Source organism: Natator depressus, chromosome 1 (assembly GCF_965152275.1).
Source record: "Natator depressus isolate rNatDep1 chromosome 1, rNatDep2.hap1, whole genome shotgun sequence".
NCBI lineage: Eukaryota > Metazoa > Chordata > Testudines > Cheloniidae > Natator > Natator depressus.
The window spans coordinates 47,535,893-47,557,182 of NC_134234.1; the positions used below are offsets into that span (position 1 = coordinate 47,535,893).

The window sequence follows — 21,290 nt, forward strand, 5'->3', positions numbered from 1 at the left end:
CTAAGAAGGATTGGACCTGTTTCTTTGACTTGGGGACAGGCCACTTTTGGATAGCATCCACTTTGGCCTTTAGGGGGTTGATAGTTCCTTGACCCACCTGTTGTCCAAGGTAAGTCACTCTGTTTAGGCCTATTTGACACTTCTTAGCCTTAACAGTTAGTCTTGCCTCCCTTATGCACTTGAAGACTTTTTGTAGATGTTCCAGGTGTTCTGCCCAGAAATCCGAAAATATGGCCACATTGTCAAGGTAGGCGACTGCATATTCTCCTAATCCCGCTAGGAGACCATCTCCAAGTTTTTGGAAGGTGGCAGGTGCATTCCACAGCACGAAAGGGAGCACATTAAATTCATACAGCCCGACATGTGTGATGAAGGCTGACCTTTCCTTGGCAGATTCATCTAGCGGTACTTGCCAGTACCCATTGGTTAAGTCCAAGATAGAGATGAACTGGGCCCGTCCCAGTTTCTCCAGTAGTTCATCTGTGCGTGGCATTGGATAGTTGTCTGGGCGAGTTACAGCATTTAGCTTACGGTAGTCTATGCAAAAACGTATCTCCCCATCTGGTTTGGGAACTAGAACCACTGGAGATGCCCATGCACTTTCAGAGGGGCGGATTACACCCATCTGTAGCATATTCTGGATCTCCCATACCGAGGAGACACCCGGTAAGGTTGGACTTTAATTGGGTGAGCATTACCTGTGTCAATGGAGTGGTATGCCCGTTCAGTCAGTCCTGGGGTGGCTGAGAACGTTGGCGCGTAGCTAGTGCACAGCTCCTTGATCTGCTGTCGCTGCATACTCCCAAGGGTCATGGAGAGGTTCACCTCTTCCACACCACCAGCACTTTTCCCTTCGTAGTAGAAGGCCTTCCCTTCAGGCCACTCAGCATCATCTCTTCCCTGGGCTGTAAACTGACAAACCTTTAATTCTCTGGAATAAAAGGGCTTTAGAGAATTAATATGGTACACCTTAGGCTTTCGGTTGGAGGTGGGGAATGCTATGAGATAATTAACAGCTCCCAGGTGCTCCTGGACCGTGAATGGCCCTTCCCACGATGCTTCCATTTTATGGGCCTGGAGCACCTTTAAGACCATGACCTGGACTCCTACTTTGAAGGAACGCTCTCTGGCATGTTTATCATATCAGGCTTTTTGCTCTTTTTGAGCATCCTGTAGGTTTTCTTTAGCAAGGGCTAAAGAGATTCGGAGGGCCTGTATTGTTACAGACATACTTGCTGATGGGTATTTTGAAATAAATGACCAAAATAATTAAAACTGGTGTGGTTATATTGTGTTATTTTGACAAATAAAATATGCAGAATTTTAAAATATTATGTGCAGAATTTTAAATTTTTTGTTGCAGAATTTTTATTTTTTTGGTGCAGAATTCCACCAGGAGTACAATATGTAATTACACACATTTCATAATATGATTGCACACATTTAATCTTTCCCATCACCCTTTCACCAGGTAGGAACATGCTCTACAATGCTTCCACAAATCTGTGGGCTATATGAATGGGTTCTTCACCATAACTCCTGGAACAATATAGGTTAGATGCTTTAATGGCCGAATAACCTGCTCACTTCTATTTACTAGGCTCTATATCTAAGCCTATAAAGTCTAGGGCTCTGAGAGGTCATTGGTACCGTCAGTGAAGTGAGGCAGCAAGAAAAGCTCTACCTCTTCTCACTTGGTACTGAAGAAGCCTGTTCGGGCTCTGACTGGACTCCCCTTGGAATAGTCGAGGTCCATGGTACCGTCAACTCCCTCAGCCACTATCTCTTTGGTGCAGGCTGTGGACATGGTACCGACAACACACTTGTTACTGCAGGAGTTTCACTTTCTCCGAGACCTTGCTGTATCTGAGACACCAGACTCACCTTTGCTTGGCTCCAATGTACTCGTGGTACCAAGGACTTCCAAACTTTGGACATTTGCCTTGTACTGACTGTTTCACCTCATGTTTCTTCTGGTGCTCCACCGCTAGAGTGATTTGGAAGAGGAGGATTCTGATGAAGATCTTTCCTCGGTCTCCCAAACATCTGTGCAAGGCTTTACTCTCTATTCCTATAAAGACAGGTTTCAGAGTAACAGCCGTGTTAGTCTGTATTCGTAAAAAGAAAAGGAGTACTTTTGTGAGCAAAAGCTTATACTCAAATAAATTGGTTAGTCTCTAAGGTGCCACAAGTACTCCTTTTCTCATTCCTATAAAGGCTCTTTCCCGGAAGTCTCTGAGGAGATTGGCATCACTTGTGAGAGATGGCCCCAACCACCAGCTTGCTGGTATGAACACCTCGGGTGTTCATGAGAAATCTCTGATCAAAGGTACAGGGGGCACAAAAAACCTGCATCCATAGGGGTAGACATCTTGAACAACCAGTTACTGCACAGGGTGTGTAACCATGTCTTCCTCCAAGTGATCAGGTCCCACATTCATAGTCTGCTCAACTGAGGGCTTAGATGAAACAGATGCTGGCACAAATACCTTTGCATCAAGGTTAAGCCCATTAGACTGCCTATGCTCATTGCCTTTTATATAACTGAGCAAAGCACTCTGACGACCCAGAGTTGAGCCAGGATCACTTATCAAGGACTGGAGTCGCATCCCTGACCCCACATCTGAGTACTCTAGAGCAGTGGTTTTCAACCAGGGATACGCAGAAGTCTTCCAGGGGGGTCTGTAACTCCTCTAGATCAGTGTTACTCAACCTGGCTGTCATGGGGTAGGTTTAGGTGGGGTTGCAAGCGCAGGGCTGGTATTAAAGGGTGGCCGGCAGGGCAGTTGAACAGGGCCCCATGTCACAGGTGGCCCCACAAAACTAAGTTACATGCTTCAGCACTGGGTGGCGGGGTTAGGTTTCAATCCTGGGTGGTGGGGCTCGGGCTTCAGGGGTACAGTAGTCTGGAAAGGTTGAGAACCACTGCTCTAGAGCAGTCTCCTGTCCTTCTGAATCACTCTGAGCTACCTACGTGCGGTACTTTATGTCTATGCAGTCTGCCATAAACTTGAGTGTGAACCTCTTTTGACACTTTTCCTTTGCTCAGTCTTGGAATCAGTTTGCCTCACAGTGGGTGCTTACTAGGTCCTCCACAGGTAAGAAATAATTCCTATGCAATGTCTTTGACCAGGGCTGCTCTCAAGTCTGATCTTGTAGATAGGCAGATTCCCTGATTTTTCCACCACCCAGTGGGGGAGTGCCTGCCACTGGTTGGCTATTTTACAGTTTCTCATAGCACCAAAGTTGCACAACAGAACACTTATCACCTGGCTGAAGCTCTTGAGAGCACATGCTACTATCATATCTGTATTTGTTCCTGTCAGGCGTTGAGGCTGAGAGTCCCTTGGCAGGTGTTAAGGGGTGGTCCTTGCATCTTTAATCCCAGCCATACTGAGCACCACCTTTAAAAAGTGACTTGCAAAATCCTGTCCTTGGTCAGAGAGTATCTGAGCTGGGAAGCCATACACTGAACAATATTTTTCCATAACACTATGGCCACTGTGGTAGTCTTCTGATCCCTAGTTGGACAGGCTTGTGCATACTATATAAAATGGTTAGTCATGACCAAGGTGTTGGCAATATTCTTTTGGCCTGTTTCCAGAGACAGAAAATCAATGCATGCTAGCTCCAGTGGGTTGCTGCTGGTGCTATTTTCCAAGTGTGTCACTGTGGTGGCTAAAGTTTTCCTCTGTGTACCTCGGGCACATGATCCCATTTCCTATGAAGGTCATCCACCATTCAGGGCCAATAAGATCTACTTTGTACAAGGTCCAAGATTTTCTCAAGTCCCAAATGTTGGAAGTCATGGTGCAGTGCTCTCATAGCTAGTGCTCTGTACTCTTCTGGTAATTCTAGTTGTTTTTGTAAAAGGTCCATGGTTATTTAGTATCCTATCCCATTAATCAGTTTTAACTTCCACCATTCCCTTAATAGAAGTTTAGCCTATACCAGGGTGGACAAACTTTTTGGCCCGAGGGCCACATCTGGATATGGAAATTGTATAGTGGGCCATGAATGCTCACGAAATTGGGGGTTGGGATGTGAGAGGGGGTGAGGGCGCTGTCTGGGGGTGTGGGCTCTGGGGTGGGGCCAGAAATGAGGAGTTCAGGGTGCAGGAGGGGGCTCTGGGCAGGGGGTTGGTGTGCAGGGGGGGAAAGAGGTGAGGGCTCTGGGTGTGGGATCTGGGGTGGGGCTGGGGTTGAGGTGTTGGGGGTGCAGGAGGTTGTTCTGGGCTCGGATGGAGGTGTTTGCAGGGTGGGAGGGGGATCAGGGCTGGGGAAGGGGGTTGGGGTGTGGGAGAGGGTCGGGATGCAGGCTCTGGGCGGTGCTTACCTCAAGCAGCTCCCAGAAGCAGCGGCATGTCCCCCCTCCGGCTCCTATTTGGAGGCGCAGCCAGGCAGCTCTGCATGTTGCCCTGTCCGTAGGCGCCACCCCTGCAGCTCCCATTGGCCTCACTTCCTGGCAAATGGGAGCTGCAGGGGCAGCACTTGGGGAGGGGGGCAGCGTACGGAGCCCCCTGGCTGCCCCTATGTGTAGGAGCCGGAGCGGGGACATGCTGCTGCTCCTGGGAGCTGTGCAGAGCGGGGCAAGTCCCGGACCCTGCTCCCCAGCGGGAGCTTGAGGGCTGGATTAAAATGTCTGGAGGGCCGACAGCGGCTTGGAGCTCCCTCCAAATGGCATGGGACGTGGCTGACTCGGCGGCTAGGGTGATCGTGTCGACGGTGGTTATCAGGCGCAGCTCCTGGCTTCAGACCTCCAGCCTCTCCCAAGAGATGCAGATGTCGATCGAGGACCTCCCATTCGATTGGATCAGTCTTTTTTTCAAAAGAGACCAATGTGAGGCTTCATGGGTTAAGACATTCGGGCCACCCTTCAGTCGTTGGGCATGCATATGCCGCAGTCTGCAAGAAAGCAGTTTTGTCCGCCCCCACCACCAAGGCCCAGGGAAGGTCATGCCTGACTAATCTAATCGCCTTTTATGATGAGATTACTGGTTCTGTGGATGAAGGGAAAGCAGTGGATGTATTGTTTCTTGACTTTAGCAAAGCTTTTGACACGGTCTCCCACAGTATTCTTGTCAGCAAGTTAAGGGAGTATGGGCTGGATGAATGCACTATAAGGTGGGTAGAAAGCTGGCTAGATTGTCGGGCTCAACGGGTACTGATCAATGGTTCCATGTCTAGTTGGCAGCCGGTGTCAAGTGGAGTGCCACAGGGGTCGGTCCTGGGGCCGGTTTTGTTCAATATCTTCATAAATGATCTGGAGGATGGTGTGGATTGCACTCTCAGCAAATTTGCGGATGATACTAAACTGGGAGGAGTGGTAGATACGCTGGAGGGGAGGGATAGGATACAGAAGGACCTAGACAAATTGGAGGATTGGGCCAAAAGAAATCTGATGAGGTTCAATAAGGATAAGTGCAGGGTCCTACACTTAGGATGGAAGAATCCAATGCACAGCTACAGACTAGGGACCGAATGGCTAGGCAGCAGTTCTGCGGAAAAGGACCTAGGGGTGACAGTGGACGAGAAGCTGGATATGAGTCAACAGTGTGCCCTTGTTGCCAAGAAGGCCAATGGCATTTTGGGATGTATAAGTAGGGGCATAGCGAGCAGATCGAGGGATGTGATCGTTCCCCTCTATTCGACACTGGTGAGGCCTCATCTGGAGTACTGTGTCCAGTTTTGAGCCCCACACTACAAGAAGGATGTGGATAAATTGGAGAGAGTCCAGCGAAGGGCAACAAAAATGATTAGGGGTCTAGAGCACATGACTTATGAGGAGAGGCTGAGGGAGCTGGGATTGTTTAGTCTGCAGAAGAGAAGAATGAGGGGGGATTTGATAGCTGCTTTCAACTACCTGAAAGGGGGTTCCAAAGAGGATGGCTCTAGACTGTTCTCAATGGTAGCAGATGACAGAACGAGGAGTAATGGTCTCAAGTTGCAATGGGGGAGGTTTAGATTGGATATTAGGAAAAACTTTTTCACTAAGAGGGTGGTGAAACACTGGAATGCGTTACCTAGGGAGGTGGTAGAATCTCCTTCCTTAGAGGTTTTTAAGGTCAGGCTTGACAAAGCCCTGGCTGGGATGATTTAACTGGGAATTGGTCCTGCTTCGAGCAGGGGGTAGGACTAGATGACCTTCTGGGGTCCCTTCCAACCCTGATATTCTATGATTCTATGATTTATATTTATGAGACTAACGTATGCAGTTATACTAACTCTCTTAATCTTCATACTGCAGGGTATGAGCTGATATCCAGCTGGAGTGATGAATAATACATTTATATACTGCTTTTCATCCACAAAGATCCCAATACTCTTTACCCAACATATTTACAAATTTATTATTCTCTTCTCCAGCTATTGAGGTAGATTCGTCTCCTGTTTGACTTCTGGGCGCTTACAGTACACAGCACTATGGACAACTGTTCAAAACCAACTTCAGGTCTTGTTTTAGAGCAGTGGTTCTCCACCTTTTTTGGGCTCAGGACCCATTTGTAAATGTTTATGGCCTGTTGTGACCCAGTAAATTGTCTGAGGGTGGAGGCCCTGGGGTGGTTTCAGTTGGATCCTGCCCCCCCAGGGGAAGTGGGGTTTGACTCCTGTCCAGGACTCACCCCACAATGGCGGCTCCTGAAGCTCCTATGCTGTGGGGCTGGCTGAGCTTGACTCTCCGCTCCAGGCATTGCAACCTCTGGGGTTGCAGTGCCATTCAGTTCTCCTGATTGGACCAAATTTGTGTGAGTGGAGTTGTGACCTGCTCATGGGGTTGCAGTGCCCCTCACTCAAATTTGGCCGACCCGGACTCCCGTCGTCATGACCGCTGGGCTAAACCTGAGTGGTGCTGCAATCCCAGAGGTTGAGGTGCCTGGAGTGGGGAGGCGAGCCCAGCCAGCCCCGTGGGACAGGAAATGCTGTGCATCTCTTTGAAACATTCTGGTGACCCAATTTTGGGTCCTGACCCACATGTTGATAAACCCTGTTTTAGAGTACAGGTAATGTAATTACCTAGATTAGAGGACACTTGCATTCCTATCTGTTATAAAAATTACTGTGGGACTTTTAATTACCACAAGCAGCAAGGACCTATTTTTTTCTAATTTGAAAGATGCCTCTTTTGGTATCATTCCCCCCTACCATCATGTTTAAGCACTTGTTCAATACTGATTCAAAAGGAAGGGTGTCACTTTACTGAATCGACATTTGGGCTTTCTAAAGGACACTTTACTAAAGGCTCTTCCAAGTATCTACCAAACCTCAACCCTGCTTAGTTATGAGATCTGTTGTGACGTTGAGATATTGATGCTAATAGGGGTCAGGAAGAATCGTTACCCTTGTATTTTATTATTGCACAGAATATTTTAGTGACTTTGCAGCATCCTCTGAAGCACAGGTATTGACAATTATGAGGACCGTGCTAGATGTAGTAAAGCTTTTCAGTAATGAGCTCCTACTTAAAATGTAAACTCTTTGGAACAGGGATAGCCTTTTTGTTAGGAGTGTAGAGTGCCTCGCACAATGGTGCCCCAATTCCTGATTGGCAATACAAATAATCACAGTAAAATAGTTATTGTTCAGACATGTGAGCAATTACATCTCAAGCAAAACTGGACCACAACACTTCGCTTTTGTAGGAAGGCTTGCATAATATGATTTTATTAAGTTCCTGTGGGGAAGATAATTTTCTTACCAACAGTTTAAATTCCTGTAAATTTAAGGTGGTGAATGATAGTTTTTATCATTCATCACAAAAAAGATACATAAAAAGAACGAGAGAAGGAAAAGTGACATGGTAGAAAACCAGGTATTTCTCAAGCAGTGAAATACTGTAGTTCTTATCAAGTCAGGAGGAGAAGGGAGCCTTCTAAAATACTAATAGGTCTGCTGAGTATTAATCATGAAGTGTTTTGTTTTATGTTTTTATATAAAAATGTGCATTGAATTTTTTTTAAACAAATGTATTTCTTTATTCCTTTAGATGGGTTCTTCTGTGCATTTGTTTACTCTAGTAAAGGATACTTCCTGGGAAGTCTCCAGTGCACAGACCGCAAAGTGGGTATTGGATTCATCCTAGAGAGTGTTCTTCTCCAGTACATCCCCATTTGCTGCTAAATATACCATAAGTGAAACTGTCTATAGTTCAGACACTGCCGTATCTATAAATGTACTACTAAATCAGTAATTTTATAAAACTATCTAATTTTCATTATTTATCTCTAGGGATGTATTTTGAGAGGTATACATACAGATTTAGCCTTGTGACTCCCATTCACATCAATGGAAGTTGTGTAAATCTGTGCACTGAAAATGTATGCTTTTAGATAGCAAACAATTTATATTCATAAGCTTTCACTGCAGATTCTTTTCAAGTAGTCACTATCTTGTGTGTGTGTGTGTGTGTGTGTGTGTGTGTGTGTGCGCGCGCGTGGTGAGCCTGGAGGCAAAATAAGGCTGTGAGGGAGAAATGGAGGACATCGGGGGATAACTATAGTTATTAGTTGTTTGCAGTGTTGTTGTAGCTGTGTTGGTCCCGGGATATGAGAGACAAGTATGCCTGAACTCCTTATGGGTAACAATTTGTCCCAACTTGTATTTAGCTTAAACACTCTGGTTACCATCCCCAGACGGGAAGAGCTCTGTGAAACTCGAAAGCTTGTTCTGGCCCCAAACATAGTTATGCCTTCCACTACACCATGAGCACAAACTTGTAAAAGCCCAACATGGAGTGAGTTAGGACTGCACATTTAATGAGTCACGGAGGTGGTCTCAGAGTCATGGGTGGAGGCAAGTATGAAAAGAACAATATTGATGTGGATACAGCAGCAAAGTGAGGATAGACACATATATGGAATTAAGTGGCAGGCCACAACTTTTCTTAAACTTTAACACAGGGGAGGGTGGCTACCTGCTTATCACTCACACTTTCCTATACCAGCATGGGCAGCAGGTGAACCGCGGGCTCAGGCAGGCTAGCCCCCACTGCGCCCCTTGTGCCCAAGGCCCCACCCCTCTGCCCCTGCCAGCGCCCAGCACCTCCAGCCCCAGAGTGCCAGGCGGGTGGCACAGTCCCCAGCGCCTCCTGCCCCCGAGTGCCAGGTGGGTGGGCAGTGCATGCACTGGCTCCAGCCGCCTGTAGTCCCTGGCCGCAGGCCGGCCCCCATTAGCCCCAGCCAAGGGCCCAGGCCATGGGGGAAAAGTTGCAGAGTGCTCGGAAGCAGGAAGGGGCCTGGGGGTGGAGCATGGGCAGGGCCACACAATGCTGTTTTGAGATGTTCAGCCTCCCCTGGCCTTTGATACCTGCTCCCCGTGTATACCAGGCATTTAATTGGTTCCAGTGCAGGGGTTACAGGTCTCCATATCATATAACCTGTAATTTGGGGTAGGTTAATCTCAGCTACCACCCAGGACGCAACTCTCTGAGTTCTAGGACTTTAACAATAACAAATGTGTTTTGGTGTGGAGGAGGGATTAATAAATAGATGTTTAAACTCTGGATATTTCCTCCTTGGATTCTCCGTGGTAGAAATTTTGAGCTGAAACTGCATGAGTTAAAAGTTTTTCTGATACTGTTTTCTTTTCTGATGCTGTTTTCTTCTCTGCTCTTTGTTCACATAGTTTATCTTTTCTTTTCCTTGAAATTACTTCTTTCTTTCATTGTCGTTCCTTCCATTTCTCTGCCTTTCTTTAAGAATTAGTCTCCCATCTTCACTCCTTTCTCTTGTTGTAGCAATTCTGTGGTTATCTTAGCAGCTTTATCCTGAAGGACTTAAAAGTGACACCATAGTCTGATAGATTGTCTTGATAATGTGATAGTGTTTTTCCTTTTCTAAATTAAATTAAGAATATTTATTTTCTCCAAGCTAGTCTTCTTGCAGGATATGAAAATTAGAATGCATACCCCCTCCAACAGAGGGGCAGTCCTGTAAGTGCTATCTATCTAGGTGGTGGTTGTACATAATGCATTCCCTGTGGTGCACCAACAGCATTGTGAAACTGTTCAGCACTGCTGTGGCTACAGGCATAAAGATAGAACTGCATGGGGCCTGATGTAATAATACCAGTATTGCCAACTCTTGTTGTTTTTATCAATTTTGGGGGTGTTTTTTTGCCTGTATCTCGAAAACAAGATGGAAGGCTCCAATTGATTAAATTTTCCATATTCAAAATGGCCACCATGTCTGATTATTGTCAATGGAACTGAAGACTGCAAGATGGTAGACTGCAGGGAAGTGACAATCTGCAAGTTGAAGTGAGGCTGCCCTTAATAAAAGTGGCTGCCATCTCCCAATGTTTTCAGTGAGACTGAAGCCATATCCTCAGGCATGATGGCTGCCACTCTATGGTTCAGCAGGCTAGTCTGGGCATATGGACTGTGAGGAGCAGCATAGACATGGTGAAAGGTAAATAGTGGGAATGAGAGGGTGCAGGAGAAAGGGGGGCTCCGGTGGGGAGGGTTGGAGAGGAGAGGGAGGTCAGTCATAGTGATGGGCAAAGAAGAGCGTGTGTGGTGGGGCTTAGTGAGTGCTGCCCAGTCTCAGGTAGAGAAGTGGGAGGGGGTCAGGGAAGTGTTGCCTCTTGCAAAAGGCTAAATCAATTTCATATTTTAACATTATTGCTTATGTGATTAATATAAGACAGACTAAAACCCATGATTTGATGGGTTTTAAAATCTCATGTTTTGGGGGGCCGGTAACATGATTTTTATCTCTTGAGGTTGGCAATTCTATAATACCATGACAAAGTTAGAGTTCTACTTTCATACAAGCAAACAGTTAAAACTGGGGCTGTTTGAGAAAATAAACAATTTTATGTATGTTTATGCATTTTTATTATTAATTAAATCAGTTATGATTTTATGTCTTGCTTTTCCCCCTCAAAGTTCTCTTTAGCAGTGGTGCAGAACTTACATTTATTTCTGTTTTCTTTAAATATTTTTATTTCTTTGTTCACAGAATTACAAGAAATTGTATTTGTCATCCAGAGTCAAAGTAACTCTTTTCATTCAAAAAGAGCAGAAGATTTAGAGCGCAATATTTTAAAACAGGCTGAAGAGCTTGGAAAGGTATGTGTAGATAAAATATACTGCGTGCTTCTTGCATATGTCTGTACAATGTTTTACTACCTTTTGTCTGAGCCTATTTTTATAATCCATTTTATTTTGTTAACCTGTCTCAGGGCTTGTCTACATAGTGTATTAGTCTATATCAGAGAGCTGTAAATTGTAATGCGCACTAACTGCCATGTCTGGACCCTTATGTTGTGCACTAAAAGTTCCCCAGTGCACACACAATGTAGTACTGTTTTAAACAGTACTACATTAATGCACATTAGGGAGCTTTTAGTACACACTAGAAGAGTCCACATAGCCCAGTTAGTGCACGACATGCTAGTGCATGCTAGAATTTACACCCTTCTAATGCAGACTAGCGAACCATGTGGACACGCCCTCAGAATACATTTGTTTACTCTTCTCTGTGCATTTTTTGAAGAAATTGTTTAAGCTCAAGGCTATCACTGATGGCATATGATGATGATCACCAAGTGGGATTTTCATGCTGAATTACATACTGTAGTGAATAATGTTTGTAAAACAACTGTTTTTGTGTGGGTGGAATTTGATCTGAAATGATAAAAGAAGTTGTTGAATGGAAAAAGCTTACAAATATGGTCTAATGGTATAAGTTGTTTTTTTTTTAAAAAAAAAGTTTTTTATATGTTTTTTTCTGATGAAGTAGGTACATCAGTTTAAGTTAATATGTAGGATCACTTTCAGGGGCACACCTTAACATTTGTAATGCATCTTCATTTGCTTCGGTATAGCTTTTGTCTGCATTTTTATCACATACATGTATTATCACTGGTTTAGAATGAACATTAGTCAGAAATTTGGATCACAGAACCTTAGCTTAGAGCTAAAATTGACTTGTTAAACTATAGTTGTTCAAAGATCTTAAAATTTCTCTTCCTCATTTTTTGATCTTTTAAAATAAAAGTTTATATTTAAAATGAAATTGTGAAGTAACATACTGTGGTGGGGTTATTGAACTGAACTTTCGTCTCTAGTAAACTGGGTTCAAAAAGTTATTAAAAAAAAATATGTGCACTAAATCTCTAGGATTCTTGCTGCCCTTGTATGAAACGCTTCCTAATTATGTATTTACCTGAACTGATCAATACTATATTAATTAAATATGTTCTAACTGCCCTTTTTTCAGGCCACATTTCTGTAATTGCGTCCATGCAGGCAGTCCTTGCACCACATGGAGCCCCCATTAAGTTCAGTGGGTTCCTCGCATGGTTATATTTGCACGGATCTAATGGCAGGAACAAGGTGTGGCTATTAAAAATGAATTCCTGGTAAACTTTGTTAATGCTGACACCTCAGAATGTTGCTGGCTGGGGGCCAGAAAAGTCAATAAGAGGTAGAATAGATATGTTCATCAAGAGGGAATAAAGACATGCTTGTTTACACAAGGGAAGGAAGAGAGGTTAACATCCCGTAAGAAGGCAATAGTCTTGTAGTTGGGAGCAACTCTCACTTCTGAATGAACTAAAGTGGGGTTTTTTTTAGTATTGGGTTTATTTTTCCAAGAGGATCCCAAAGTGCTTTAGAAAAATGATCCCTTCATCCTAGATTGAAATGGAAACAGTTTTCAGATGTAACAATGCCTGCTTAACAGTCCACATGACGATTTACGACAGGAAGTGAGGAAAACGATAGCAAACTAAAACTTATGTCCAGAACCTGATAGAGGGGGGTGGAAAAAAAGGCAGCAAAATGCAGAAAAAAGTTCAGCAAACCTCTTTGTATTCCTTGTGTCTCTATTCTCCTGTCGTCACTTTCAAATACAGTACCCTCAACCATTGTGAATAAGACCATGAGTATTGGTCACTGAAGGGAAAAACCTTTGAAATCTCTGTGCATTGAAATTTGGAGTTCAGACTTCCATTTGAAAGAATGTGTTCAAGGGCATCACCTTCAGATCATACTGAAGTTAAGTCCCTGATGATATGCATCTTAAGCATTTACAGTTAATGAGTTTTAAAATTGAAAAAATAAAACTTGTCACCTGTATTTATTTTGTTTACTGAACTGCAATGAATGTCTCTTGCAGTGTTTTAAAAGTCACTGCACTGTTTGCTTCCACTCTAAAAGTTTCCTATTATTGTATAATTTATTTTTTTATTTTACACTTCACATTTTAAAAATGTAATCCTACCTATTTTATACGATCATTCAGGTTGCCACTAGATGTCAGTGTTGCTTTAATTGTTAAAATGAAGTTGATGCTTATTACTTAGCTATAAAATGTTTTTTCCAGTATTTTTTTCATATTAAGTAATTATTTAAAACCTATTGATGAGGAAAATTTCTTAAGTTCTTTACCAGTTTAAGCTATGCAGTGGAGCATGATAAAAATAGAAATACAAATAGGAATAACATGTCAAGTATGAAGCAAATATTAGGTAAAGCATATTATAATGTTTGGACTTGGCTCACCCCAGGAATTTAGAAACACTGCTACTTCTGGGAGTAGCTAACTTTACAGCTGAAACAGCTTATAAAAATATTGACCCTTTAAAATCACCAAATCACTCTGGACTACTAATGGAGTTTTTGAAGCAGTCCTAGTAGTTTGGTTGCCTCTAGGGGCTGATAAAACTACCTTGGAAGACAGGGATACTATGTATCAAGTTGATCTAGTAGGTGAAACATGCTCTTATTATAAGAACCTTCAGGTTACAGAAAACTCTGAAACTAATTCATTACGTTTGTAAACATGTTGCTTTTAAAACGTAAAGATGAAAGGGAATTATGAATGACTTAACCAAACAGCTGTGGTGTAAAGTTTCTGGAACTCGGGTGTCATTAATACGCAGGTGTACTTGAACATAAAGTTTACAAAGCTTATAAGAGTGCAAGAAAATCATTTAAGTCCTTTTCATTCAGTCTTCATTGCCTTTGTTTTCCAGGGCTTTGCATGCTTCCATGGGATTAATATGTATAAATGCTATTGTATAAAACAAACGTCATATATCTCTGTAATATACAGTATTTGTGCCATAGTGCTTTGCTTGTTATGAGCAGAGATCCTAGAAATCCATTTGCCGTGGAAAAAATACTTTGCATTTTTACAGAGAATCTTTAGTTTTTACATTTTGTGAAAAAAATAAAAACATATATTAACTATTAACTAAATTTTGCTGAAAGTTAGTGTGACCCTATTTCCCAAAGTGAAAATGAGAGACTATGCACGGCTGGTCTGAGGTGTCCTGGGCTGGGGATTACGGCCCAAGCCCTGTCGCCGCTTGCCCCCCTGTACGTTTCTCTGCGCCCCCATGGGGGCACACCCCTTTTTTGGCAAAACTACTCATTCTTCCTGTTTGCTGCTCAGTTGGCAAGAGCAAATGGGACAAATGCCCAGTTTTGCCAAAAAGTCAGGATGTCTGGGACAGGGCTTAAAAAGGGGACTCCTGGCCAAAATGGGGCTTATGGTCACCCTAATTCAATTGATACCTATATATATTGTGACTAGGGAAACTAAAGTTCATCATTTCATTTTAATTGCAGAAAAATATGGACTTTTTTATTGGAGAATTTTGATATTTTTAACATGGGAAAACTAGAATCCCTGGTTATGAGCAAAATCACATTCTAAAGCATATAGCTGAGATCAATTGCACCAGTTTAAACTGATGCCACATACAAAGGTGAGACACTTAAGGCTAGTCTACACTAGAAGCTACAACGATGCAGCTGCACCAGTGCAGCTGTGCCACTGAAGCACGTTGGGTGAGGACACTCTATGCCAATGGGAGAGAGCTCTTCCATTGGCATAATAAAACCACTTCTTTGAGAGGCGGTAGCTATGCTGGTGGGAGAAGCTCTCCTGTCGACATAGCACTGTCCACGCTCAGGACCTGATTAACCTTTTGTGGACCCAGCGCCAAACATATTTGTGGGCTCCCAGGGGGAATGTTTGTAAAAGACAGGGGATTGACATAGAAGTTGTCTTTGACACAGCACACAGCTGTACAAGTTTTATTTACGTTTACAGATTTAAATTGCAGATGGAAATGGCTGTCGCTAGGGTACCAGCAATGGTAGCCCTAGGGCAAAAAGCATATACAGAAGTGTACATAAAATAAATTCTAAAAGAAAAAATACAAAATAAAACACAGTGGATAAAAACAGCTAACAAAAGCCAAAGCTGGCCAAAACATCAGCCATGTGCTGCTCCCGTTAAACAGAAACCATCACACTATCTCACCCTTCACATTTCTCATATGAATTACTAGTGCTTCAGTTATGTTTTTGTATGAAATTGGGGCAAATTTAAAACTGTTTAAAACATTTTAAAAATAAAAAACGTGAAAAACTTTAATACATTTTATTTACAGTGTCATTATTCATATTAGTCCGGCTTCAGGACAGACAGCAGACAGGACCCTGCATCCCACACACTCCCACACCAGCACTGGTGCCAGTCAGGACGCTACCCCAGGACTCTGCACGAGCTGCCCACAACCAGCACCCAGTGTGGCAGACTGCGCAGACCTTGTTGTTCCACAGATCCACTGCCATGTGAACTGGTGCCCCTGCCAGGGTTAGGGCCAGGCACATTGCACTGAAAATCCAGTGCCTATGGTCCTGTTGCCCTGCGCCAGCAATGGCAGAGCTGCAGTGGGCAGGGGTTCAGCCCTCGAGGACAAAACAGCCTGCACCCAGAACCAGTCACCAAAATGAACCAGAAACATGAGTGCAGCTGCCAGTCTGTGTTGCCCCAGCCAAGAGAGGGTCAGTGGCCCACATGCTGCAGTGGGGGGGCACACAGAACTCGCCAGGGGACACACATGGGGAGGGGTGACACCCCCCCCACTCCCACCACAAACAGGGGGAGGGGTGGCACACACACCCTTACCCATTTCTCACACGTGGCGGGTGATATTTGACTGACCCTTCCTGCTCAATGCTCTGTGCCCTTCATGCCTGGCTGGGCCCTGGGGACAGGTCCACTTTTCCCGGTACCTGGTGCTGCGTCTTCCCAGTCTCCCCACCTGGCTCTGGTGGCATCTCAGCCCGGCTTGGGGCCGCCGCTGCCACCCACCCACCCACACGCACTCATCAGCCACCATAGCTCTCAGTGTGCAGCCAGTGCCGGCTGTAGATGGGCCTGGGGGTGGGGAGCGGGGCCCTGCTGGCCAGGCTGGGATTGGCCCTGGAGCCAGCAAGTGGCAGGTGTGTGGGGGCTGCAGTGATGGACCTTGCCCCATGTGCTGCAGCATCACCTTGCTGCCTCCTTGCACACCCACCCCCATTGGCTGCTGAACACCCCCCCGCCCACCAATCACTGCCAGTGGGTGGGCAGCTGGTGGAGCAGAGATTTGACCAGCAGGACCTGTCACAGTGCTGCAGCCATGGCCATCCCCTTGTGGGCCCCCTCTGAGTGTAGGGCCAGCCCTTTGGTGCCATTGTAAACCCAGTGCTGTCCACACCAGTGCTTAGGTCAGTGTAATTTACGTTGCTCGGGGGATGGCTTATTCATACCCCTGAGCGACATAAGTTATACCGACATAAGTGTTAGCGTGTACAAGCCCTTAAGTTTCTGTAATTTCAGCCTGTAATTTCATCACTGCAGATTGTTCCTTTAGTGGCTGTTATTTCTGTTTAAAAAAATGAGTTAATACAAGGTGTTCTGAAGTTTGTGTGTGTAAACAAATGTCATGCCATGCTGCCTGAGCAGAGATGTATTTATTCTTTCATAGCTTCTGTGAAGTAATGAATCTGCATAAAGAAAAGGAGTACTTGTGGCACCTTAGAGACTAACAAATTTATTTGAGCATAAGCTTTTGTGAGCTACAGCTCACTTGGTTGAATGCATGCAGTGGAAAATCCACTGCATGCATCCGATGAAGTGAGCTGTAGCTCACGAAAGCTTATGCTCAAATAAATTTGTTAGCCTCTAAGGTGCCACAAGTACTCCTTTTCTTTTTGCGGATACAGACTAACACGTCTGCTACTCTGAAACAAATCTGCATAAGACTTTTTATACTCTATAATGCTAATCTTTTGCAACAGCCTAAATCTGACTTTCATATATTTCTAGTCCTGTTTACAAGAGAGGCAGAAATTTGTGGAGTTGCCGCTTTAGACTGAACCGTTAGCCTAAATTTGGCAGGGTTCTTTTCATTAGGAATAGATGTTTGTGGCACAAGTCAGGTACAGTCTTGGTATAATCTCATTTATGTATTTTCAAAAAAGTCAGTACTGTTTCTCTGAACACAGTAGAAACAGTATCCTTGCTCAGAAATCCCCTAGTCTAGCACTCCAGTGAGCTCAGTTCCCAAGAAGTTCTGTCCTTCTGCTTCCTTTCAGGGTAATGTTCACAACTTTCTCTTGCCTGTCTGCCACCAGCGTGCACAGTCTGCAAATCACTATTCTGGGGGAATTCTGCATCAAAGAATTAAAAATTCTGTGCACAATATTTTAAAATTCTGTAAAATTGTGCATATTTTATTTGTCAAAATAACACTATATAATCATGTCAGTTTCGGTTATTTTGGTAATTTATTTCAGAATAGCTATCAGCAACTGTGCCTAATAGTACAGACACAAAAAAATTCCTCCAGGAGTAGAGTGTTAAGGAAACCCCTATGACAACCCAGTTCCTGTTTCTCTGCTCCCTCCCCGCAGAGCCCAGTAGGGGGGCCAGACACCCTGTCCCCACCAGAGTCCAGCCCCAGACACTTGCATGCACCTCCCCCAGATCCCAGCTGCGGGCCTCCCCATCCAGACACTTGCATCCCCCCCCTAATCCAGCTGTGTCCCCCACACCCAGACACTTGCATGCCCTCCCTCCCAGAACCCAGCTGTGCCCCCCCCAGCCCAGACACTTACACCCCCTCCCTGCCAAGACCTCAGGGATCCAGAGGGAGAAACAGCTTGATGCTGGGTCCTCGGCTTGTGTGGAGTTTCCTGCACACCGCCTCCTTCCTTAAGGGCATACTAGGAACTGCAGCTGCCAGGAACCCTCCAGCTCCTCCTGCCCTGCCACCCACGCAGTGTCCTCTACTTGTGAGCTTGCTCTGCCAGGTCCAGCAGCCACTAGTGGCGGCCAGCAGTGGTGCAGAATTCCCCCAGGAGTATTAACCTACTGGGTTGCTTAGTACCTTGAGCAGTAGTCTCTGTTTGTAGCTGTATTTACTACATAAGAGGCTGGATTGCTCCTCCCCTTCGGTCTGAAAGAGGGTGCTTGATACACCCATAGGCTTAATGAGGTCTTTGAGGTTTTGGATCCAAGGGTCTTCTGATGACGCATGTTGCGGCATAAGGGTATCATGGACCGGTGAACATTTGCAACATTTAATTTGAAAAGTTAATTAAGCAAATGTTATATTGTTGTCTTTGTTCTATGCATACCAATTTTTAAAAATAGCTATTTCTGTAACCACAATGCTTTAATTGCCTTGTTACATATAAAAAGTAAAAAGGTATCTTTTGCTTTATGTGCCTAGTGTATTGTTTTCTTTCTTTGCAAGGAAAAGAGCTAGACTTCTTTTTAAATGAAAGGTGAAATTTTCTTTCATGAGGTCCTCTCTAGTTTGTGAGTGGAAAAGGCTGGACACAAAGTGTTTTGGAGTATTTTTCAGTGTGGATTCTACTGTAGGTGTTCATGCATCTAATGCATGTGAGGTCGGAGTTTATTTAGTAGTCATGTCCACTGGGCCTGTGCATGCACCCTTGTGCAAGGACATAAAGGGCAGAGTGGATGTGACCCTCCTTCAGTTCCTTCTTACCTGCGGCAGTGAGATGGAACCTCGCAAGTGTCTGACCTACTACTTTTGAGATTCATACTTACCTTTTAGGCACTTCTTCACTCTACTTATCTCTGTTCATTTTTAATTTGAACGTTCCTTAAAAGCCAAAACTCTCTCTGTACACACCCCTTTGCAGCAAAGCAAGGCAACCCAGGCCAACTGCCATGGTGAACTCTAACCATTGTTTCATGTTCTCTATGTATATAAATCTCCCCACTGTATTTTCCACTGAATGTATCCAATGAAGTGAGCTGTAGCTCACGAAAGCTTATGCTCAAATAAATTTGTTAGTCTCTAAGGTGCCACAAGTACTCCTTTTCTTTTTGCGAATACAGACTAACACAGCTGCTACTCTGAAACCTCTAAAACTTCTATAAGCCCTGCCTGACTTGTGATGGACTCATCCTTGTGATCAATTGACATAGCTGATGCCTTTTCTGTCTGGGGGACAGTTACATCCCTGATAAGTATTTAGTGTGTAAACCCTTCTCATTGAGGACTTGCAAGTTGAGGCCTGGGTAAGGAATGGTGTCCCTAGCCTCTGTTTGTCAGAGGGTGGAGATGGATGGCAGGAGAGAGATCACTTGATCCTTACCTATTAGGTTCACTCCCTCTGGGACACCTGGCATTGGCCACTGTCAGTAGACAGGATACGGGGCTGGATGGACCTTTGGTCTGACCCAATATGGTCATTCTTATGTTCTCATGGGTGGCAGAAACTACACCTACTCTAGCAATTGATTCACGTTGCCTTGGACCTCCAGGAGGCCACAACCTCTTAGCAATCCAAAAGGTCATTCTCAGTGAGTGACCCTCTGAGTAGACCTCAGACCCAGGGCTCCAGCAGTGAAAGGAGGGCAGGGAAGAAAACTCCACTGAAAATGGATGCCTATCATCCCAGCATTGGGGCCCTTGGCATCAGTTGCCACTGTTTCAAGACCAACGCTGTCAGCCAATTTGAGGGCGAACCTAGAGCCAGGACTAGAGATCCCTCTTGTAGGATGCTGTGTAGGTTAAGTATAAAATTAAAGAATTAAAGTTAGTTTATTGGTTAAGGAAATATATATATGTGTTGTAAAGAAAGGGCCTGACTAGCAAATAGAAGGAAGGCCTTGAAAATAATGAGTTATAAAGTGAAAAGGAATGAAGCATGGAGGATGTCTGGTTCAAAGAATAACTCATGAGATCAGGAGAAGTTTCTAAAAAGTAGACCTTTGACCAATAGGGGTGTCTGCAGATGGTTTTAAATCACACAAAAATTTGTCTTAAAGGAGCCAACATGGACCTTTGCGCCCCCATACCAGTGTTATCTCCTATGTGAACCCAGGTGCAATGAAAAAGCTGTTGGTCAGCAAGAAGGAGGGGAAGAGATAAAGAGGAATGGCTTTGGGAAGAACTGCAGTACAGGAAGCCGTGGATGCCTCTGATGTAGTCATGAGTTTGATGGCCACAGCTGTGACCATGAGGTTTGCCTCTTGACTGTAAGCATCCAGAATACCAATACAGTCTCTTTTTAACCACATACAGATTCAAGGAGCTTGGTCCCCAGATGACAATGAATTGCATATGAAAGTCCTGCAGCTCAAAATCCTCAGATTGTCCTGTATATAGTGTCCCTACATGTTTTCTGGAACTCAGTGGTGCAAATTTTCACAAACATGACAACTGTGTACTACTTAAACAATGGGATGCTCATTTCTCACATCTCTGTCTGGAAGCCATCAAGCTCTGGACATGGTGATGTTTCAGTGGGTGACCACACTAGCTCTTCACCTTCTAGGGGTCAGCAACAACTTGACCAGTATCTTAAGCAGGCAGTCAATGACCAGCCATGAATGGTCCGTGCACAGATCCATTGTAAAACTGATATTCTGCTATTGGGGAATCCCCTCCCCCAGACTATTTTGCCTCCAAAAACAATGCCAAATGTCAAAATTCTTCTTCCAGGAGAAGACTAACCAATGATTGTTGCCAGATGCCTTCCTTCTACAGTGGAACAGAGACTTACCGTACACTTTTCCACTGATTCCTAGAGAATATCCAAGATCAGGAGAGATAGGACCGTGGTGGTTGTTGCCCTGTATTGGGTGAGGCAGTCTTGGCTGACAAACCTGTTACAAATGCCTGTTCAGTCTTTAGTTGAGCTCATGCTCTGTACAGGTCCAGGAAAATTTGGCTCAGAACAGGAAAAATCTAAATGGAACAGGTTCTCAATATGGGCAGCCCAGCGTGGCTGGGTCTCAGTCCAAGACTTGATACTGAAGATCCTTGACTACCTACTACACTTAGAACAGGCTGGCCTGTTGTTCAGCTCTAATAGTCCACTTCACGGTAGCTTCGGTTTGCCACCTGCCTGTACAGTTGTCAAGGTGGATTTAAATCACTAGGTGGAAAGCCTTTATATAAATCATCAATTTTAATCAACTTTTCCATTTGCACTTTTATTTTCTAAAGAACGGTCCATTG

The 21,290-nt window shown here is 44.5% G+C and overlaps 1 protein-coding gene across 2 annotated transcripts in view; it reads left to right on the plus strand.

The window, feature by feature from the left end:
- B3GLCT (beta 3-glucosyltransferase) overlaps positions 1-21,290 on the plus strand; it is a 135,339-nt gene that overhangs the window by 23,079 nt on the left and 90,970 nt on the right. For both annotated transcript variants that reach the window (XM_074959303.1, XM_074959293.1), the window contains exon 4: positions 10,958-11,067. In XM_074959303.1, the coding sequence (XP_074815404.1) occupies positions 10,958-11,067 (110 nt within the window). The remainder of the gene's footprint in view (positions 1-10,957; positions 11,068-21,290) is intronic.